Source organism: Perognathus longimembris, chromosome 3 (assembly GCF_023159225.1).
Source record: "Perognathus longimembris pacificus isolate PPM17 chromosome 3, ASM2315922v1, whole genome shotgun sequence".
Taxonomy (NCBI): Eukaryota; Metazoa; Chordata; class Mammalia; order Rodentia; family Heteromyidae; genus Perognathus; species Perognathus longimembris.
In genome coordinates, this window is record NC_063163.1 from 80,612,780 (window position 1) to 80,636,067 (window position 23,288).

General features: G+C 40.1%; 1 protein-coding gene across 8 annotated transcripts in view; it reads right to left on the bottom strand.

Annotated features, from left to right (window-relative positions):
* The window catches only part of Git2 (GIT ArfGAP 2), a 51,198-nt gene that overhangs the window by 18,225 nt on the left and 9,685 nt on the right, over nt 1-23,288 (bottom strand). For 3 of the 8 annotated variants that reach the window (XM_048342806.1, XM_048342803.1, XM_048342810.1), the window contains exons 7-14: nt 19,590-19,684; nt 14,940-14,985; nt 13,730-13,781; nt 9,902-9,974; nt 9,555-9,652; nt 7,778-7,889; nt 3,919-4,061; nt 1,621-1,770 (exon numbers count right to left, since the gene is read on the bottom strand). In XM_048342806.1, the coding sequence (XP_048198763.1) occupies nt 1,621-1,770; nt 3,919-4,061; nt 7,778-7,889; nt 9,555-9,652; nt 9,902-9,974; nt 13,730-13,781; nt 14,940-14,985; nt 19,590-19,684 (769 nt within the window). The remainder of the gene's footprint in view (nt 1-1,620; nt 1,771-3,918; nt 4,062-7,777; nt 7,890-9,554; nt 9,653-9,901; nt 9,975-13,729; nt 13,782-14,939; nt 14,986-19,589; nt 19,685-23,288) is intronic. The other 5 variants (XM_048342809.1, XM_048342807.1, XM_048342804.1 and 2 more) reach the window with 4 other exon arrangements.

Sequence of the window (23,288 nt, forward strand, 5' to 3'; positions counted from 1 at the left end):
AAAAAAAAAAAAAGGAAAAGAAAGAAAAGGAAAGGAAAGGGCAGAGGAAAGTCAAGTCTTGTATGTTACAGCAAAGGGGCTCCTGGTCACAGTGGCATATCAGTCTCAAACCAAACCTCAGGTGAAGGTCCACACACTTTCTTCTCTAGTGAGTAGTTTGGTTCTTTGAATTTCCTAAGGAAGCAGCATTAAAATGAACTTCATGCCCAAGTCTTGAAAAAGTGTCAATGACAGTATCAAGACACAGGTTACAGGGCTGGGGATATGGCCTAGTGGCAAGAGTGCCTGCCTCGGATACATGAGGCCCTGGGTTCGATTCCCCAGCACCACATATACAGAAAACGGCCAGAAGCGGCGCTGTGGCTCAAGTGGCAGAGTGCTAGCCTTGAGCAAAAACGAAGCCAGGGACAGTGCTCAGGCCCTGAGTCCAGGCCCCAGGACTGGCCAAAAAAAAAAAAAAGACACAGGTTACTGACTGTTTCTGCTTAAGGGAAATCTCTCTCTCTCTCTCTCTCTCTCTCTCTCTCTCTCTCTCTCTCTCTCTCTCACACACACACACACACACACACACTCTGTCTCTCTCTCTCTCTCTCTCTAGGGACTGAACCTAAGGCCTCATGCATACCAGGTAAACACTACCACTTCACTAACACATTCACCTCAAAAATCTCATTCCCGAAGGGAATGGAAACATGGGAACAGTACCCACAAAGTCTTGGGCAACATTCTTCAGTTTCTTTTTCTCTGCCTTCTCAGAAAGAAGTAAACATAAATGATCCCCCTTAAATGTATGCTTTGCTCCTACTTGCCACACTCCTTTCAGAGACTAAGATAGTCATGCAATTCTGATTCTCTCAAAGGGGAATGACAAAATGTTCAATGCCTACAATTCTTACTTCCTGCTATTACAGATGGGATTCTCTTACTGAGAATCTACTCTGTAGTAAGACCTGCTCTAGGCTCTGTGAACACCACAGGTAAGTGGTAAGTCCTAGTGACAAGCAAGTGGGGATGAGGAGTGGGCTGCCACTGCATGGTGTTGGCTGGGACTTACATGTTAATGGGCACACACACCTGCCTAGGCCTTTTGTCCAATCTTCTGCATGGTGTGATTATTCTTTACAATATTCTTTACAATATTAGCAACAGGAAGAATTACATCCTTGCTGTGGCGTTCAGATCCTCAGGAAGCACAGACTATTCTAACTGACACATACACTTGGAGAATTGACTCTGGCTGCATTTTACTTTTTCAAGTGTTGGAGATTGACCTCAGGCTTTGAGCTTATATGCTCTGTATCACTGAGCTGTATCCATGTAAATACTATTTTTTTCCTTTATGTTTCTGGAGATCAAACCCAAGACCTTGAGCACGTAAGGCAAGCACTTTACCACTAAGCTACATCCCTAGCACTACTCTGGATACATTTCTAAACAAACCTATTTTATTTTCAATATCCACACACAATCTGCTTCCAAAAAGATACCTTGGCCCCAAGATTTCTAAGGCTATAACAGTAACTATTTTTCTTCCCTCTGACCACAAACATAGTGCCTGGGATTCTTCCTTATACTATGGGATCAAAGAATCAACCATCCTGGCATTCATTAACATGTTACCTTTTTCTGCATAATTCTCAGCTCGTCACTCAAGTTGTTATTCACCTTCATTAGCTGTTGTATCTTGGCCTCAGAAGCCACTAGGGCGTTTTTGACCTCCATAAATTCCTGCACAGTGACTGGTCCATCTGATAAATCTGAATCTAGGCTCTAAAAATAAATTGGGGAAAATGTTCACAATCTGAGATGATGATAATGTTAAAGACTAACAGCTAAAGAATTTCAAATTCTGGCCATGCCAGCTGAATCACAAGTTAAACCAAATCAAGGCTTCTGAGAGTAATGTAAAACTGAAACATGAGTAGTGTCCCTGTGTTTAAAGTTAATATTCTCTGATGGAGCAGGCAAGCAGGGGCATTACAAATATACACTGCTAATGACTGTCTGAGGAGGTCTGTCCTATCTTCACACCTTTTCTTACTCATTTTCTTTTCTTACTCATTCTTCCATTAATTCATTCATTCCAACATTATTGTACACTAGGCAGTTTCCAGGTGTGTGGGATGTATCAGAAAATAGATTCCTGCTTCCATGGTGTTTTCATCCCATCAGCATTAGGAGAAACATAAAAATAATATACAGTATGAGTGAAAGTGATTAGTGCTTTGGAAACATACAGGGAAGGGAGCACAAGAGCTAAAGTAAGGGTGTAGGTGGGAGTGCATGTTAGGGAGCTGGCGTGAGCTTTGATTAGAGTCTGTAGAGGTGAAGGGATCAGTCAGATGGTGCCTGGAGGAGGAAGATTCCAGCGCACTGCAGAGCTCAGCTAGAGGAAGTAGGTGTGCAAGACAAGAGGAGGGAGACTGATCAGTCAATAAAGGGCCCATTCCTGAGGGCATTATACCAGCCTTCATTCTGGCAGTCTGGGCATCTGTTAATGGCAGCTCCATTCTCAGTTGCATGAAGCACATCTAAATCCATCTCCCACTTCATACCTCTAGACCTCTCTCCCTTCTAGTTCATCCATTCTCAGGGTCCATCAAGCACTCTTCAGGCTAGTCCTAGACAGATGAGCCCTGGAAAATCCTTGCTTGGGACCTCAGGCTCTTCCAGTAGGCCCTTCCTAGCCCAAACCCTGAGATAGCTCATTCCAGCCCATTTGGACCACATAGGGGCATCTTAACTAGAAGCATCCTAACCAGGTCCTTCTTTTCACCTCTGACCTTTGCCCTCTTGCCTCACCTAAAGCTTCTGAGCTCTCACAGCTCCTGACTAAAGCCATAGGTCTTCAGTCTCATGTCACATTCCTCCAGTTAGAACTTTGTGTCCCTGTGTCCGTTCCCCCTCTCGCCCCCCGCCCTATCCCTTTTTTTGAAGCTACTCATGACTATCCATCCTTCTATCCTTCTCCCAGAAGCCATAGCTTTCTGACTGCCCTGCCCTGTCTTCTTCAGAGGCCCAAAGTCCATATAATCTTTATGGCCTATCTTATGAGCCAGCCATCTATAAATATAAAGCCTCCTTAGGTGCTCCTCAGCACTAAGTTCTCTCCTCTCACTTCCTCTGCTTGTGCTTGTGCTTTGTACCTTCCACTGTAGTCATCATTCCTCTCCCAGGCAGTGGCCTCATCTGAGAAAGTATTACCCAAAAATCACTTAGCAAATATTTTTTGAGTGACTAGAACCTTTCCGTCATGTCTCACAAGCTTAACAGAGTCATGACAGCAGTGGGCTGTGACTACCTCAGAGACAAAAGCCTGTTTCAAAACATTTTATCTCCTTTCACTGTTTTTTTTTTTTTTTTTTCCAGTCATGGGGCTTAAACTCAGGGCCTGCGCACTGTCCCTGGCTTCTTTTTGCTCAAGGCTACCAGCACTCTACCACTTGAGCCACAGCGCCACTTCTGGCCTTTTCTATATATGCTGAGGAATTGAACCTAGGGTTTCATGTATACGAGGCAAGCACTCTTTCCACTATGCCATATTCCCAGCCCTCCTTTCACTGTTCTTTAGCCAGAACTAACAGTAAGCCCAATTTTACTCTTATAATACCTGTTGTAGGACTATCCCTTGAGAGACTAATGGCACAATTCTTCAGGGGAGGTTTTTTTTCTTTGCCAGTCCTGGGGCTTGAACTCAGGGCCTAAGCACTGTCCCTGGCTTCTTTTGCTCAAGTACTCTACCGCTTGAGCCACAGCGCCACTTCTGGCTTTTTCTATAATGTGGTGCTGAGGAATTGAACCCAGGGCTTCATGTATACAAGGCAAGCACTTTACCACTGGGCCACATTCCCAGCACCCCAGGGGAAAGAGTTTTAAGAGAAACATGTCTGCCCTTCTGTGTAAGGTGTGTTCTCTCACCTTCTGTCTGTTTGCCTTGCTTGCTGTGGTCTCCAAATCTGTGTCTTCATCAGACGCCACACTGTCATAGTCTGGCTGGTCATTATCTTGACTCTCAATACTGTGCTGGTTATTGATTGTTTTCAGTATGAGCTCCACATTGTCTGTCAATAGAAGCAAGTAACTTACTTCAGGCTTAAGGTATTTTTCCTTCTAAATACTTACTGGGATAACTTTTTGGTTTAAGAGAGTAATGCTATATTCAATGTCAATAGAGGGATAGTAGAAAGTTACCAACCCATTGGACCATTGCCTAGAGAAATATAGGCAAATGAAGATGACTCAGAAAGGAGCTGCTTATTAGATTGAGGAGGCAGGTTCCTAGGTTTGCATACATAATCCAGATCATAAAGAGGTAATAGTACCATTTGGTACTTGCGACATACTTACAAGAAAACATCAAGTCAAAACAGAAAAATTAGGACACTGAACCCTAGAAACTAGGTGCTCAAAAAATAGGAACAATGACATTTAGTTACCTGAACACAAGTGAGAATGAGAGAAGGAGAGGAGATAAAGGAGGAGAGGCGGAAGGGGAAGGAAAAGAGGAGTCATCCAATAGACATACAAGCTCTGTTATTAGGGGTATGTATTCCATACAAAGGCAAGCATGGTTTTACAGGCTCTGACATGTTTGGAATAAAAGAATTCATAAACTACCCAGGATTATCCAATTTCAGGAGGTTGAAGCTAACCACCAATTCCTAATAATTCCAGATGACTTGATGACTGATATTTGAGTAATATAATATGGCTTTTTAAAAGGACTATTTGCCTTTTTAAAAATATTTAAAACATATGTGGTTATAGAAGTAAAGATTTAATATAAAGAATGAGGAAACTAATGAGCAAGGAAGACCAAAATCACCTGACAAGTGTCATCGCTTCTTTTTTTTTTGGTTGGTTGTGGGGCTTGAACTCTGGGCCTGGGTATTGTCCCTGAGCTCTTCAGCTCAAGGGTGTACTCTAGCATTTGAGCCATAGCGCCAATTCCAGTTTTCTGGTGGTTAATTGGAGATGAGAGTCTCAAGGATTTTCCTAGGATTACAGGTGTGAGCCACTAGTACCCGGCTGTAAACCAATTTTTTACTGTGCTTTTTCTTTCAATTATTTATTTATTTTTTGTTTACATGGTACCAAGGAATTAAATCCAGGGCCTCATGCATGCTAGGTAAGCACTCTACCACTAAGCTTCTTTCTACTCTCTTTTCTAACATACACACAGTCAATTTTTGCTGTTATTATTATTGTTATTATTTTGGTCAGTTGTGGGCTTGAGCACAGGCCCTGTGCACTGTCCCTGAGCTCTTTCTTTCACTCAAGGCTAGCTCTCTACCACTTTGAACTATTTGAACCATGATCCTCAGATCTCAGCCTCCTGAGTAGCTAGGATTACAGATGTGGGTCACTAGCACTCAGCCTATTTTTGCTATTCTTTGCCAGTCCTGGGGCTTGAATTCAGGGACCAAGCACTGTCCCTGGCTTCTTTTTTTGCTCAAGGCTAGCACTCTACCACTTGAGCCACAGTGCCACTTCTGGCTTTTTCTATATGTGGTGCTGAGGAATCGAACCCAGGGCTTCATGGATGCGAGGCAAGCACCCTACCACTAGGACATATTCCCAGCCCCTATTTTTGTTATTCTTAATGGTGATTTTCTAAAGAGTTGCTGTGAAGACAGAATAAAACAATGTGGAACAACCACTGCCCCTATGGCAAACACAGAATTAGGTTCCTAATTACCTCTGTTCACAGAGTATTTTCATCCATCAATGCATCATGTTTTTGTGTGTGATCTGTTTAACGATGCATTATGTATTAATACTTAATTCATGAACATTGCCTTCATGTTTGAAAGCACTACAAGTCATGCTAGAATTATGCTTACTATCCAGACAGTCTGTGTATAATATGAAGGCTGAAATAAAAAGGCAAGAAGATATTTTGTTCAGTCTCAGCTAGGAACAAGCACAGATTAGGGGACTATAAAATAATTTTAGCTGAATGTGTGAATACATAATTTGCATGTGGGAACCAACTGTATGTGTATATTTATATGGTGTATCCTTTTTGTTGTTGTTGTTTTGGTCAGTCATTGGGCTTGACCCAGAGCCTGGGTGATGTTCCTGAACTCTTTTTGCTCAAGGCTAGCTCTCTTAACATGTTGAGTCACACACAGCTAGAGTAGCTAGGACAACAGGCATGAGCCACCATCAGTGGGCACGTATCCGGTCTTGTGTGTGTATATAAATATATTTTAAGGGCTCAAGTGGTAAACTGCTTGCCTAGCAAGCATGAGTCCCTAACTTCAAACTCCAGTACTAACTCCCATTCCATAAATGTTTAACTTAAAAAACTCACATTATACTTTGTAAAAAACAAGCAAAATATCAAAGTCTTTCTTTTCTTGAGACAAATTCTAATTATGGAGTTGGGCACTGGTGGCTCAAGCCTGTAATCCCAGCTACTCAGGAGTCTGAGATCTGAAGATTACAGCTCAAAGCCAGCCCAGACAGAAAAAAGTCCCTGAGAGATTCTTAATCTCTAATTAACCACTCAAAAACTGGAAGTGGCGCTGTGGTTCAAAGTGGTAGAGCACTAGCCTTGAGCAAAAGAGCTCAGGGACCAGTGCCTTGGCCTTGAGTTCAAGCCCATGACCAACCAAAAAAAGTCTGATTATGTAGCTCAGGCTGGCCTCAAACTCAGACTCCTGAGCGCTGGGATTACTACAGGTATATGCCATCATGCTGAGAGAAAATTTACTACTTTATTTATCATTACATATTCTCTGGGAGGAAAAGGATGGTTATGTACCATTCAAATGTGACTAGTGTTATTACTCTATTACTGGCTATTTTCTTTCTATTATACATAACACACACACACACACACACACACACACACACACAACAACAACAACTGCGATTACTTTTCTTCAGCTAGGAATAGGAACATTTATACAGGGTCTCCATTCAAAGAATTCAGATTTATACAAAGATTCTGAATCCAGGAAGCTTTACCCTGCACCACCCGCCTCCGCCAGTACTGGTCATTGAACCCGGGGCTTTTCTAACACTTGAGCCTTGAGCAAATACATTTTTCAGAACTTCTTTACTCTTAATTGAACTGATAAAAATCAAATTCCTAAACATGCAAAAGGAAAGAAAAAAAAAACTGTTATCAGTTAAAGATTCCTGTCTTTAGGGAAGATGATACTGACTGGAAACTTAATTCATATGGTTTATATTTCTCTATTAAAATGCCTTACAGCTTAAAAAAGTATAGTTCCTGTGCCTAGGAGAAAAGCACCAAGTATGTAGCAATGGGCTCGACAGCAAACTCCTAACCACAGACAGGACCTTTAGACCCAACAGGTCAATTTCTGAAAGGGATGCTTATGATCTCTTTGTAATTTTGAATTAAAGTACTTCTCATTGTAGACATTTGAGGTTTACAGCAACAAATGTTCATTAGCTACCATTCAGATTGGGATGGAGGTAAGCAGGTAATTTTAATCTAGAGTGTTTACTTTCTTGTTCTTAGATTATAGCAGATTTTTGGGTTAATTTCAGGCTACAATTTTATGAGAAGAATAAGTGATTCAATGGGGGAGGGAGAGTCATATATAAGATAAATTTGAATAATAGCTACCAGTTTTGAAAAACTTCTAATTTAGCTCAGCTACAACAGGCAATAACTAATAAAATCATAGGAATGTAAGCTGTTGTCAGTGACTGTTTTAATTCACTGCTGCCTGCTATAAATTTAACAGAGAAGACTTAGAAGGCCCAAAGAAGCACATACTTGGAGCTAGATACTTGCCTTTTGAACTGGAGAGAGGACTGCCCTGCTGTCTCCTCTTGGCATCGCTGAGGATGTCAATGACCAGCGTAGCAAACTCATGGGCATTAAATCGAGCTAATTTCTGTCTGCCCTAAGGGTAAGAATTGGAAATGCAAAAATACAAATATATAACGGTATTTCAATATGACCAAAGTATAACCTATGACAGCAACCATCAAATCAAACATTAATGCTTTCCATGAGAACAATTCAGACGTATTTATATAAGAACACTTCTTAACATTTAAATTCTCACAATCTGTATTTCTTTTTGTTCATAAAGATAAAATGACTCTGGCTGGGAATGCAGCTCAATGGTAATGTGCTTGCCTAGTATGCAAGTGGCTCTGGGGTTTATCCTTAACATCACCAAGGTAAGTATATAAACAAAATGGTTCTACTTTCTGCTTGTCTTCTATTAATAATTTGGTTCAGAAGTAGACTCAGTAATTTAAAGAATTTGGAGAAAACTTTCCAACTTTCAAGATAAAGTTTTAATCCAGATGGAGAGATTCTTACCAGGATATATAGCCACTACTCATAAAAACAAAAATTCCTTCTTCATCTACTCGCCATTTCTTCTCTTGATGGATCTGAAGCTGCATTTTGTTTATTTTGTTATACCAGGGATTGAACTCAGGGCTTTGTGCTTACTAGGCAGGCAACCTACCAACTTGAGCCTAATGATCTATCATGCCCCTAGCCTAGCTGAGATTGTTGGTTTTTTGTGTTTTTTTGTTTTGTTTTTTTTGCCAGTCCTAGAGTTTGAACTCTGAGCCTTGGTGCTGTCTCTAAGCTTTTGTGCACAAAGCTAGCCACACATAAGCCACAGCTCTACTTCTATCTTTTTTTTCTCTTTTGTAGTATAGTGGAGAAAAGTCTGACTTTCCTGAGCAGGATGGCTTTGAACCTTGATCCTCATATCTCAGCCTCCCAAGTAACTAGGATTTTATAGATGTGAGCCACTGGCACCTGGCAAGCTGAGGCTGCTTTATATATTCTATTATTATGTACTTTGCTCTGTGTGTAAATCTATTTTAATTGTATTAGAATATATTTTTCATATGAGGAATTACTGAGCAAGAAAGCTTGCTTAATTTTGAGGCTTTTCAAGCTGATAAATTTCTCTTCTTTTCTATATGTTTCCTCTGGCATTAGGGCTTAAACTCTGGATCTTGCACTTGCTAAGCAGGTAGGTACTCTGCCACTTAAGACACTACTCCATTAGCTTTTTTTTTTTTTTTGAAGACAGAATTCTCAAAATTCTATAATCTAGGCTGCCATGACTCATAATTGTCCTGCCTTGCCAACTCCCTCATCTTCCCTCTACCAACCCCTATGGTGGGATTACAGGTATGTGCAGCCTCAAATGTTTTTCTGAAGTCTATAGAAATTTAAAGTCTTTTCTGAACATGAAAAAGCCCATCCTGCTAATCATCAGTTTGGAGCAGCCTTTATCAGAGATTTTGTCAATTTTCCTTCTAGTTGCTTTCTTTGATTACTGGTCAGGTCCAACTATTCTTGTCATTTGTAGGCCATTTATATTTCTTCTGTGAATTGTTTTTATATTCATTTTCAGTCATTTACTCCCATTTATGTCTTTTCTTATCATTTTTTGGGTTGCATGTATGTTTATATAGACACAAGATAGTAAATTTTAATCAACTGAAACTTTTAAAATACTCATTCTGGAAAAGGGAAAACAACATCAACTACTCCTCAAATATCACTAGTTACTTTTCAAACAGTCACTTGCCTGATTGCGTGTTGATGAGTACTCAGGATTGACCGGAAGAAAGGGGACGACGGTTGTCTCAGTTACCAGGGTGCTGTGGTTTTGCGTGGCAAGCCAGACTAGCCAGAGGAAAGAGCCAGAGATAGAATCTCATCACATCTGGGGTGCCACGGCTCCACTGGGAGGCACAGCTCACATGTTACTAGGGAGACTTGGGGAAGCACACTCTTGAAGCCAACATATGCAAAAGTACATGTCGATACACGCATTAGGAGAACAGGAGAAATTGGGCAAGTAAAAAACTGAGGCTGGCAGCTAGACACTGCCTAGTGATAACAGAAGTTTAGTAAAGCCACATGGTAAGTCACCTGCATCAGTCTCTCGCCTGTCAACTTCATCATACACATCCATGGCAAGTTCTTCAAACAAATGATTATTTAGCTGAAAGGAAAAAAAATCAGGAATACACAGGACAACGATTAACACTGGAAGAGGGAGCTATGACTTATTCACCCTTTTATCTCCAATGTCTATTCAAAGCCAATGCCTAATACCCACTATTAACAGATAAAATATTTCCAAAGTTGCACAGATCCTCTGGAAACATCTGCCACCCTCAGCAGCATCACTTCTCTATAACATACAAACAGGGTTGCTGTAACTAAGAAGGCAAGAAGTAGCTAACTTGTTGCCTAAAAGTATGTTCATTCTCTGCTGTCTTTTGACAGTATTCTGTCCCTTCTGACCTTGAGACCATTTTTCAGGCTCCCCAAAAGTAGGAGATCCCAAACCCTGGTAGGATAAAGAAGTAAAAATGTGCTGACAGATTGGATAAAATACACTCAGGTCTCTGTCTGCCTCAGCAGCAGTCCTCCTAGCAAAGCACAACCTGACTAACATTTTGTGGTGTTAGCTCATGATGCAAACACCACAGAGACCGAAGGGGCTAACAGACAGAGCCAAGGACAGGGATGGAGACTGAGCAAAATCTCTTCCCATCTCAGGCAAACATAAGCCCCTGCCAAGGCAGCTCCAGCTCTCTGTCCTTTCTGCCTCATGAAACTCACCCCAACATTTGACATTTGCACTTTTTAAGTGTTTCCTGCTCTGTAAGGGCAGAAGATGAGTTTGCTATACTTCCCACTGTATGGCTCACATCTACAAACAATACCTAAAGAAACATTCATTCAGACTGATCTGAAGATCTTTTATGCAGCCATTTACAATGCAGGTTACAGAGCTAGACATGACAGGATATGCCTACAACCCCAGTACTCAGCAGACTGAAGCAGGAAGATCACAAATTCCAGGGCAGCAAGTAGGAGGGAGGCATGGGCTATAGTGAGACTTGTTCTCAAAAATCAAAATGATTTAAATAAACAAATACTAATCATAAAAACTTTGTAGCATGTGAAATGTATACAGTATATTATTGGGTGGAAAACAAGAATATAAAATTTCTATAATTTCTGGCTTTGAAAAAAATAACTGAAAAAAACCCCAAAATATCAAGTCTGAGTTGACTAAGAACTAGTCATTGAGGATCATTCCAGCATCTGTTTTTAGTTTCTCTAACATAGCACATTACATTTATAATTAAAAATAGACCCCAAGAGACTACTTCTAGGCAAAATAAGGTTGGGAGCTTGAACTTGCTTCAGAAATATCTCCTTTCTTCCTCAAAGGAACAACAAGTTGATGTTATTATCACTAACAACGACAATAGCCAACACTCACCAAGGGCTTACATCTGGGTTAATGTGCTAACAACATCATATTTAATACTTACACCAATTCTATGAAGATAGGATTTACTATTGTCCCACTGCACACACAAGAAAACTAAGGCATAGTTAGCCCAAAGTCACAAAGCTAATTAGTAAAGAAATTAGATTCAGGTTTAAGTCTCTTAAAAATGTTAACATTTACTAATTCATATATACATTGATCTCTGTTATAGTTCTCTTATTAAGGAGAAGGAAGAAAGAGAAGAGATGGAGAGATGGGGGCAGGAAGGGAAGGTAGAGGGAAAGAAGGAAATGAGAAAGCAAGGGAGGGAACAATGTGGTGAGGGAAGAAAGGAGAGGAGGAAGGTAGTGTAGAGTGAATGCTGCCCTGGCATTGTTAAAGAAGCAGGTGATAAAGGCAGCACACTTTCATCAAGGAGTTCTAGTTGGATATTCTAATTTAATATTGCTTTTGGTCTAAGGAGGCCCTGCTGCACCATTCTCTGCCTTTTCCAGGGGATAACACTAACCAACACGACTGGCTGAGGTGCTCTGCAGGGCCAAGGGGTATGCCCGACCAGACTGATCCACAACCTGAGTTCTTGAGAGCCATATCAAACTCTGTCCAAAGTATTTAATGCCTGCCTCATACTACACACTGAAGGCATTACCTCAGCTGTTATGGTTTCCAACCTAGCAAATACCAGAAGACTCAAAGAGAATCTGGATTTTTATCTAGGCAAGTTATATATAAGTTTATGAGTAATGAAAAGGAAACCATGCTGGGAGCTGGGAGCTGACACTTGTAATCCTAGCTACTCAGAAAGCTGAGACCTGAGGATCGTGGTTTCAAGCCAGCCAGAGCAGGAAAAGTCCAAGAGACATAATCTTATCTCCAATTAACTATGAAAATGCTGGTGGTGGAGCTGTAGCTTAAGTGGTAGAACACTAGCCTTGAGCAAAAAAGCTCAGGGACAGCCCCCAGGCCCTGAGTTCAAGTCCAGGACTATCAGGAAAAAAAAGGAAACCACATGATATTTTGTGCTTCCACATATTATCTTAATCATCTTATTATATGAGCTTCTAATTTAAGAAAGGCAATAAAACACAGACACACAAAGCCATAGATATAGAACAAAGAGACACCAAACAAATTACATAAACCACATTTATTTCACAATACAGTTAAATACTAATAAGGGCAAATTAATTTTATGTGGCTTAATATATGAGGTTTCTAAAAAGAGTCTTTTGTGAAAGGGGGAATGAGGAGAAAGTTACAAATTAGGAAAGCTGTCATTTCGGAGTAGAGCTCTGGGTGAGCTGTTCCCTATACTACAGAGAAAGCTGTAAGTTATAATAGCAAATGTGCAGGCAAAAGAAGATTCCTGGAAAAGGATTCACAGACAACTCTTGGTCTCAGAAAGTGTTAATCCATCAACATTTGGAGACATGTACAGAAAGTAAGAAATGGAAAGTAAGACAATCTCTCAAAGGTGAGAGTTGGATGGCATTCCTTAAAAAAGACAGAAAGAAGCTACAAATCTTGGATCTGACCCACAAAATAATAAGGACAATCTGATGGCTAAAGTGGCCAGGGAAGCGCCCTCTGAGGCTTTGTGTGAAGGGACTGGACAAAGGGAAATGGTTCTTGGTGTAGTCAGTTTTCTGGGGCTGAGGCTAAGGTGGGAAGTTTGTAAAGACACAGATAAAAATGAGGTTGTGGGGCTAGGAATATGGCCTAGTGGCAGAGCACCCGCCTTGCATACATGAAGCCCTGGGTTCGATTCCTCAGCACCACATAAACAGAAAAAGCCGGAAGTGCACTGTGGCCCAAGTGGCAGAGTGCTAACCTTGAGCAAAAAGAAGCCAGGGACAGTGCTCAGGCCCTGAGTCCAAGCCCTAGGACTGGCAAAAAAAAAAAAAAAAAAAAAAAAAAGAGGTTGTGACTTACAGGGCATATATGTGAGTCTGGACCAAAGGTCACGACCAGCTTTTAAAAAGTTTGGATCAATGGCATAGATGGGCAATGAGAGTTACACCATGGCATAAGTGAAGGCAGAACTCATCACCTTTCTAGCATTGAGCTTTATCATTCCCCATCATGCTATGTGGCGACCAGAAGTAATTCTGGGGAAGGTTACCCCATTTACTCATTTGACCTGAGAGAAACCAAGGAACTCTCATGAGGGAAAACAACTTCCTAATAACATAGGTACAGGTTTCACTCTAAACATGACAGAAAAATGGGAGTATTTGAGGCAGAGCCAGTGAATTAGATACGCTAAACTTAATAGTGCTTTTGGACTTCACTGTTAATATGTAACAGTGAACTCAATAGTCTGATTCTAATTTAATTTACCTCAAAACATTAAGTAAATTTATCTAAAGGGTAACTTGTACTGACAACAGGTACTACTAAGATACATGAATTCCCATAATAGAGTTCACCAGTAAAGAGATACTCACAGATTGAAGTTTCTTCTTAGCAGCTTTTGCCAATTCAGACAAATCCAGGCTGCTAAGAAAATGTACAAAACGAGTAAGCAAATAAATAGAACCATGTTTGTGAAATCTGTAAAAGATTAAGATACCCAAGCCATGAAAATATTATAGTTCATGAACACTGTCCAACTCAAGCATTCTATGGCCCAAGAGATAAGTAAGGAAATAGAATCTGGCCAAAGTGACTCTAGAAATACAATAGTTATATAACATGGTAGAGAGAAAAAAAAAATCACCTACCAACTCAATGGTAAACAACTGCTAGCTTAATCTTTAGGCTTTTATGTAATAAGACCCAATTTTTGAAGTATTAAAAAAAAAGAGCTGTGGGTGTGACTCAGTGGTAGAATTTTGCCTATCATGACTGAAGCCCTGAGTTCCATCCACAACACCATCAGAAAAAAATAAAAGGAAGAAACTGTGAAAAACTGGAATGGCAAGATTGCATCTGGATTAGCTGGCAATCATTTCATAAACCCTTGACAGTATTTGCACAACAGTTAAATTGTATTTAAGGTTCATTCCTGTAGCAATGAACTCATCTGATTTCACACAGCAATCACATAGTGATTAAACATTGGCCTTGGTTCTGCTCAGCTCATCAGCTAAGAATGGCTTTTATATTTTTAAATGGTTGAGGAAAAGAATAATAATTCATAAAATGTGAATGTTTAATGAAATTCAAAAGCCAATGTATAGAAATAAAATTTTACTTGAACAGACATGCCCATTCATCTATTTGGTGCCCAATGGTAGAGTTGAATGGCTACCATAGACTATATGGCTCAGAGCCTAAAATCCTCATCTGGCCCTGGAGAAAAGAGGTTTGCTGATCCCTATTCCTTCTTACATACAAAGAACAGAAATTCTATGATCCAGAAATATTTGTGAATATAATCTACTGACACAATATACTATCACAACTGGCTAAAACTGTGTTTATTATTGATTCCACTTTCCTTGTTAATAAATTTGTTACTTGTGTACTTTCAAACTTAAGTTTTATATGGTGGTTTACTTACAGCAGTCTTATTTCCATATTGTATAGCCATAAAAGAGAAAAATGTATTGGCTTTGTTAAAACACAAATACAATATACTGCTTAAGCACTATATCACCAGGGAAATACTGAGGGGGTGGGAAATAAAATTGACTGGTACTTTGATTACCTTACCTATCTGCCATTTGAGGTATTATAAAGTGCTGTCCATTTTTGTGATCTGAAACAGAAACCAAAGTTTTATTCATAGAAATACTAATAAGGTCTGTAAAGGAACACACTCATTATTTTCTCAATTTAAATTTTACAGTTAATATTTTCTACAATTATTAATACAGGGTAACAGAAGTTGCCAGATTGGCTACAAATCCCTGTGCAGAAACAAGATCACCTCCTCTTCTGGTACAAAGGTTTAAACATTGTTCAGTAGAAAACTGAAAAACTTGTAAGTGCACCCTCAAGATAAGAGATGATCTTCAGCAATGGAAAAATGTTGAGGGAGACAATTAACTACAAGTAGTCTTTCAACAGCTTGTCATGAGGGTTGTAGAGCTTCACTACATTTTGGTGGCTCATTCACATTAAGCAATCAGTGGGAGCAGATGGCTCATTGTAGATCCAGAGAGAGGGACCATCTCCCAAGATGCTCACTGACTCATTTCTATTATAGTTTCTAGAGGACAGGGATCTGCTTTCACAGAAATGAGCCATTATATGCATCTATGTAGTTTTTTTGTGTAAAGACAAGTCACTATTTTCTTTTGATTGTTTTTAACATTATATTTAAGAACTTTGATTCAGGATCACAAAGATTTCCCCAATATTTTCTCCTAAAAGCTTTATAGTTTTATATATTTACCAATGACCTAGTTCAATTAGTGTGTGTGTGTGTGTGTGTGTGTGTGTGTGTGTGTGTGTTAGTACTGACACTTGAAGTCAGGGCCTCGCCTCATGCTCTTGCCTAGATTTTTTGCTCAAGGCTGGCACCCTACCATTTGAGCCATAGTTCTAATTTGGCTTTTCTGCTTGGAGGTTAAGAGCCTGTAGGATTTGTCTGTCTTGGCTTTGAAGCTATATTGTCAAATCTCAGTCTCTGAAGTAGCTAGGATTAAAGGCATGAGCCATTAGCCCCCAGAATTAATTACTATTTTGGGGGGCCTGGCTCTATTTTTTTAATTGGTGATACTGTAAACTGTAAACTGTTTAAACTCAGGGCCTTGTGCTTGCAAGGCAGGTACTCTATTACCAACTGACACCTCCAGCCCTTTTTTGAACTGGTTATTTTTCTCTTTCTTGCTGACTGGACATGAATCTGGATCTCAATCCTCCTAGCTTTCATGGCAGCAATCAGGATTTCTAGTGTGATGTTGAGTAGGAGTGGTGAGATGGTATATACCAGCATTATTCCCTGAGAGCAAAGGTATCAGGTTAAGTAAGCCTCATCTGTTCCTAGTTTGCTAAGATTTTTTTTAAAATCATGAATGATGTCAAATTTGGCTGAATGCCTTTTTCTGTATCGACTGATGATTACATAATTTTTCTCTTTTATTCTGCTAAGGTGAAGGATTGGCTGATTTTCAAACAATATATGAATCAGGCTTCCATATAGGGAAATTTCTCTGGTTTTATGTTTAAACATATATATTTTGGTTGTATTGGAGTTTTAACTTCAGGCCTTATGTTCATTCAACTTGTTTGCTTACCACTTGAGCCATACTTCCAGTCAAGCTTTTTGCTATATATTTTGTAAATGAATGTCTCATAGACTTTTCTGCCTGTGCTGTGAACTGAGATTCTCTAGCCCTCACTCAAGCCTCCTGTGTAGCTATAATTACAAGAGTAAGCCACCACTGCCTTATATTTTTCTTTCTACATAATGTTGGATTAAATCTGTTAAAACTTGGTAAGGATTTTTTTCCAATGCTAATAAAGTTTATTTTTTTGTACTGACTTTGCAGTACTCATACTACCTCTTAACTCATATGAGAGGTATTCTTTCTCCTATCTTTCTGGGCCTTGGATTTTTCTTGAATAGAATATTTTGAAATACAAAACCAAATTCTTTGAAATACAGGATTTATAGGGCTAGGAATGTAGCTCAGTGGTAGCTGCTTTACTTAGCATATGGGTTTAATTCCCAGCACCTGAAAAGAAAAATAATATATTGGGCTAGGGGTATGGCCTAGTGGCAAGAGTGCTTGTCTCGTATACATGAGGCCCTGGGTTCAATTCCCCAGCACCACATATACAGAAAATGGCCAGAAGTGGCGCTGTGGCTCAAGTGGCAGAGTGCTAGCCTTGAGTAAAAAGAAGCCAGGGACAGTGCTCAGGCCCTGAGTCTAAGGCCCAGGACTGGCAAAAAAAAAAAAGAAAAAAAAATATATCATAATCACATCACCTCCTTTTTGCATAGGTATTGATAGTTTGTGGCTTTCAAGGAATTAGTCCATTTTATCTAAGCTGTCCAAATTATGCAATCATTATTTTGCAGTGACAGGAATGAAACCCAGGGCCTTGAGTATGCTAAGAGCGAGCTTTTCCATCTAACTACATTCAAAGCCAGGTGCTGATGGCTCACACCTGTAATCCTAGCTACTCAAGAGGCTGAGATCTGAGGAATCATGGTTCAAAGCCAGCCTGAGAAAGGAAAGTCTGTGAGACTTTTATCGCCAATAAACTACTCAGAAAAAGCCAGAAATGGTGCTGTGGCTTAAATGGTAGAGCGCTAGCCTCGAGCACAAAGAGGTAAAGGGACAGCACCCAGGCCCAGCGTTCAAGCCCCAGGACTGGCCAAAAAAAAAAAAAAAAAAAAAAAAAAGCTATTTTTTGTTACCCTTTAGAGTTTTTTTTTTTCCCCTTGGGGTATGGGTGTTTAAGTGATTTCCCCAATCTTTGTACTCTTTCCTTTTTTTATTAGTATGGCAAGACATCTGTCAATGTTATTAGTCTTTATAAATAATCTGGTTTTGGTCTAATCTTAATTTTTTTTCTACTTTCCTCTTTCAATTTCATTGATTTCCACTCTATTATTTCCTGCTTTCTGTTTGCGTTGTGTTTATTTGTCCTTTTTCAGTTTCTTTGGAGGAAGCTTTTCAACTTAAGCATCTCATGATATAAATTTCCCTAGCATTGTGTTAGCTACCATTTGATACTTTCATTTAGTTGAATATATTTTCCTAATTCTCTTTGAAACTTCCTTTTAGGCCCATCAAATAGTGTTGTTGAATACTTGAATACTTTAAAACTGATTTCTAGCTTAATTCCAATATGGCTAGATAATAATATGCTTTGCGGGCACCTTTAGATTTGCTACAGTTTTCTTTTTCTTTTTTTTTTTTGGCCAGTCCTGGGCCTTGGACTCAGGGCCTGAGCACTGTCCCTGGCTTCTTCCCGCTCAAGGCTAGCACTCTGCCACTTGAGCCACAGCGCCGCTTCTGGCCGTTTTCTGTATATGTGATGCTGGGGAATCGAACCTAGGGCCTCGTGTATCTGAGGCAGGCACTCTTGCCACTAGGCTATATCCCCAGCCCAATTGCTACAGTTTTAAACACCAGCATATGGCCTACCTTGTCAAATGTTAAAGAGCATGTGTATTCTGACACTGTTAAGACAGGATATTTGATATTAAACAGATCCAGTTTGGGGGTTTGGGGTTTGGTTAGTACTACATCTTTACTATCTACCCTGTAGTTATATTTTCAAAAAGATACATGTTGAGTCAGGCACTAGTGTCTTATTCCTGTAATCCTTACTACACAAGAGGCTGAGATCCTAGGATCATGGTTCAAAGCCAACCTAGGCACAAAACCCCTGAGACTCTTATCTCCAATTAATCAGCACCCAGCCAAGCTTCCTTCTTGACCAGTTTGGATTTACTGTTCACAGTCCTTAGCTTCCTTGGGGTTTCAGCTCTATTCAGCAAGAGAAAGAGGATGACATGTGCTTACTCTACCTTGCTCCAAAATGGAGGTTCTGAATTCTATTTCAGAGCCAAGGTGGAAAACCTTTGTATATATGCATGTGGACATTATACACCAGGAGTTGGCAAACATTTAAATATATGGCCACACAAAATATTTTAGGCTTTGTAGCAAGCTGTCGCAACTACTCACTCTATTCAACTCTGCTGCTGCTATTTGAAAGTAGCCATAAGTAGGCATAAGTAGATAGGTATGGTTAGCTTATAATAACTTAATTTATAGGTTATCAGGCTGGAGTTGGTTCACAGATCATAGTTTGTTGCCTTATTCCATATTACAAATAGCAAGGCTGGTGAAATGATAACACTCACTTATGGACTTTTGTCCATCCTTAGATGGCAGAATACAAATACAAAATAAAGAATACGAAAGTTACTGCTTTGCTTTTTCATTGCTAGTTCCATGATGTTTAATAACTGTGGTATACATTCAACTTTGATTTGGTTATGTCCTTTGATTCTTCAGTCTTTTCACTAGAGCTAAAAAGAAGTTTTAACAACTAAAAGTTCAAGGAGATTGTGCTGATTTTATTTTTTTACATGTAACTGAAAAAACTGCAGTTAAAAAGCTGGGCTTGGTGGCTTATACTGATAATCCTATCACCTGTGAGGTACAAACAGGAAGATTTTGAATTCAGGACCAATCTGGGTTACATGGTAAGACCCTATCATAAAACAAAAAAATTCTATGACTCTCTTACCCTTTCCAAAAAAAAAAAATTTTATTAGCCATTTTCTTGAGGATATGTTAATAAAGAGGTCATTTAAAAAAATAGTTACCCTGCTTGTTTTTCCAGAATGTTCTAGACGTGGAGGTGTGGTGAGGCTATTGTTCTTTTACTCACCTGGTTTCCTGCCACAGAGATAGAAGGCCAGTCTGTCAGTCAGCTCATACTGTATTTCTACAAGGCGCTCTGCCAGTTCGTGATGCCCTCCTTGCCTACCAAAAAAATCCACAAAGATTCACTGATACTGCACTAGTCACTGGCTTTTGAGTTGAATAGTCCCAAGACACCTGAGCACTGTATCAAACATGACTTTTTAGAATGAATCTTTGTAGGTAAGATAGATTGTTAAGATCTACTTTGAATTCACCCTTACAATTTTTTTTACCACCCTAACTATCCTCTTTACTTTGTTCTATTCCAAATAGAATACTTAAGAAATTTAAGGACGCACAAGAGGGATAAAGGAAAACCTCATTTAGGTGAGAAAATAAAATTAATGGCTGAAGGTAGAGATTCTCAAAAGTTACCAGAAATATACAATGTCCAAGGCTCACCTCTCTGAGAACTGTGGATATGGCCCAGTGGTAGAGCATTTGGCTAGTATGTACAAAGCCTAGCACATCAGACATAAACCCAAAAGGCGTTACCTCACTCTTTGGAAATTCTCAATCAGGGCTGAATGGGCCTGGGCACCAAGCTTTTGAGTGCTCTTCTCCCAGGTAATGCTTGTATGGCCAAGCAGTCTCTAGATGACAGTCTAGAAACCACTTCAAGGACTTTAAAGAAGAAAAAGGCCAACCTACTGAAGAATTCACACATGCAGCTACTTTTGCTTCTTTTGTTGTTTGTTTTCTTTTGTTGTGGGTCCTAGGGCTTGAATTCAGAGCTGGGGCACTGTCTCTGAGCTTCTTTTGCTCAAGGCTAGCACTCTACCACTTGAGCCATAGCACCACTTCCAGCTTTTTCTGTGTATGTGATACTAAGGAATCGAACCCAGGGCTTTATGTATGGCAGGCAAGCACTCTACTACTAAGCCACATTCCTAGCCCTACTTTTGGCTTATCTTCAATTTCCATGACTAAAAAAATATTGTCTTCCTTCACCCATGAAATAAATACTTTACTGCTCCCCCTTTTTTGGGTGCTAGTATCTGGACTTGGAACTCAGAGCTTGGAGTTCTCATTTGGCTTTCTTGCTCACAACTCTCTACCACTTGAGCCATGTCTCCAGCCCTCAAAAAATATTTATGCCTCTCAGGCTCCTTCGGTTAACAAAGTATATGAATTATTATGAGAGATAATCATGGGCTTTCTTCTTCAGAGATAAAATCTATTTTCAGTTAGTTTCTCTTCTCACCATTCAAGGCATTACAGACTACCTTCCAATTTAGTACACATCCTTTTAACATACACAGTGTGTATTCTCTCTCTCTCTCTGTCTCTTTTGCTATACTGAGGTTTGAACTCAGGGCCTCAGGCTTTCCTGGCAAGTAGCTCTACCATTTGAGCCATGCCCTAAGCCCTTTTTGCTTGTTATTTTACAAGTAAAGTCTTTGACTTTTTAGCCTGGAAACAACCTCAGATTTCAATATGCTTATTTATAGCCTCCCACATATAGTTGGTACCACAGATAAATACCACCAGGCCCAGAGATTATTGGTTGAAATAGAGTTTCACTAACCTACTGAACTGGCCTCCAACTGTAACCCTCCAGATCTCCATCTCCTAAGATAGCTGAGATTACAGGTTTAAACTATCTCACTCAGCAGGTTTTTTGCTTTTGTTTTTACATTTGTACATCATGAAATACCATGCAATTGATAGTACCCCATCTCACAAACAAAAACATATTTCATAATGAAAGAAGTGTTATCAATCAAGATGCATTATACTTTTTTTTTTTTTTTTTTTTGGCCAGTCCTGGGCCTTGGACTCAGGGCCTGAGCACTGTCCCTGGCTTCTTCCCGCTCAAGGCTAGCACTCTGCCACCTGAGCCACAGCACCCCTTCTGGCAGTTTTCCATATATGTGGTACTGGGGAATCGAACCCAGAGCTTCATGTGTAGGAGGCAAGCGCTCTTGCCACTAGGCCATATTCCCAGCCCAAGATGCATTATACTTATAAAATGATTTATTGAATGGAAACCCCTTTGTACAGCTACTTAAGATAATATAAGATAATAAAAATATATTTAAAAATTTCAAAAAATTTAAAGGATTGTACAGAGAGCACCCATATGTTCACCATAAAAAATTTGCAGTTAGCCAGATGCTGGTGGGTCACGCCTGTAATCTTAGCTACTCAGCAGGTGAGATCTGAGGACCATGATTTGAAGCCAGCCCAGGCAGGAAAGTCTGTGAAACTCCAACCTCCAATTAGCTACCAGAAAACCGGAAGTAGAGTTGTGGCTCAAAGTAGTTGCCCTGAGCAGAAAGGCTCAGGGATGGTGCCCAGGCCCTGAGTTCAAGCACCATAACTGGCAGAAAAAAAAAATTGCAGCTTACCTCTTAGTATGCTAGTTTAAGCACCTTGGTCCATAGCAATGACTAAAAGCATTTTAAAAAATTAAGACTGTGGCTGGGTGCCATGGCTCACACCTAAAATCCTAGTTACTAGAAGGCTGGCATCTCAAGATTACAACTGAGGGCTGGGAATATGGCCTAGTGGCAAGAGCACCTGCCTTATATACATGAAGCCCTGGGTTCGATTCCCCAGCACCATATATATAGAAAATGGCCAGAAGTGGCGCTGTGGCTCAAGTGGCAGAGTGCTAGCCTTGAGCAAAAAGAAGTCAGGGACAGTGCTCAGGCCCTGAGTCCAAGGCCCAAAACTGGCAAAAAAAAAAAAAAAAAAAAAAGATTACAACTGAAGCCTGCTGGAGCAAGAAAGTCTATGAAACTCTTATCTCCAACCAACAGCCAAAAAGCCATTAATGGCGCTGTGGCTCAAGAGGCAGAGGTCTATCCTTGAGCACAAAAGCTCAGGATGTTGCCCTAGGTCCTGAGTTCAAGCCCCAGGACCAATACACACACACACACAAAGAAGTGCTGGCTAAGGGTGGTATTCTACCCCTGTAATTACAGCTAGTCAGAAGGCAGTGATCAAGAGGATAGAAATTGGAGGGCAGCCCAAAGCAAAATGATAGCAAGACCCCATCTCGACCAATAAGCCAGTGTGGTGGTACACACTAATGATCTCAGCTAAGCACGATGTAAGTAGGTGGATCACAGTCCAAGGCTGGTTTTGGGCAAAACCACAAAACCCTATGGGAAAAATAAAGGAAAATAGATGGGGACATGACTAAAGTAGTATATCAAGAAGTAGAATAAGGGGCTGGGAATATGGCCTAGTGACAAGAGTGCTTTCCTCCTACACATGAAGCTCTCAGTTCGATTCCCCAGCACCACATATATGGAAAATGGCCAGAAGGGGCGCTGTGGCTCAGGTGGCAGAGTGCTAGCCTTGAGCAGGAAGAAGCCAGGGATGGTGCTCAGGCCCTGAGTCCAAGGCCCAGGACTGGCCAAAAAAAAAAAAGAAGTAGAATAAGCATGTGGCATTGAATTCAAACCCTATTACCACAGAAAAAAAGAGTGGGTATTATTTTTGCAGTGTTAGGGCTGGAAGCCAGGCCCTGCACATGCTAGGCAAACACTGAACCATCGATCTAACACTACCAGACTTGTCTAATTCTTGATAATTGATTTATACTCTGACTACAACTCAAATACCATTGTGACATAAAGGATCAAGTAAAAAAACTGGAAGCTAAGCACACTGGTTGATGATTCTACCCTTCTGTGACTTTGCCAGGCAAAAC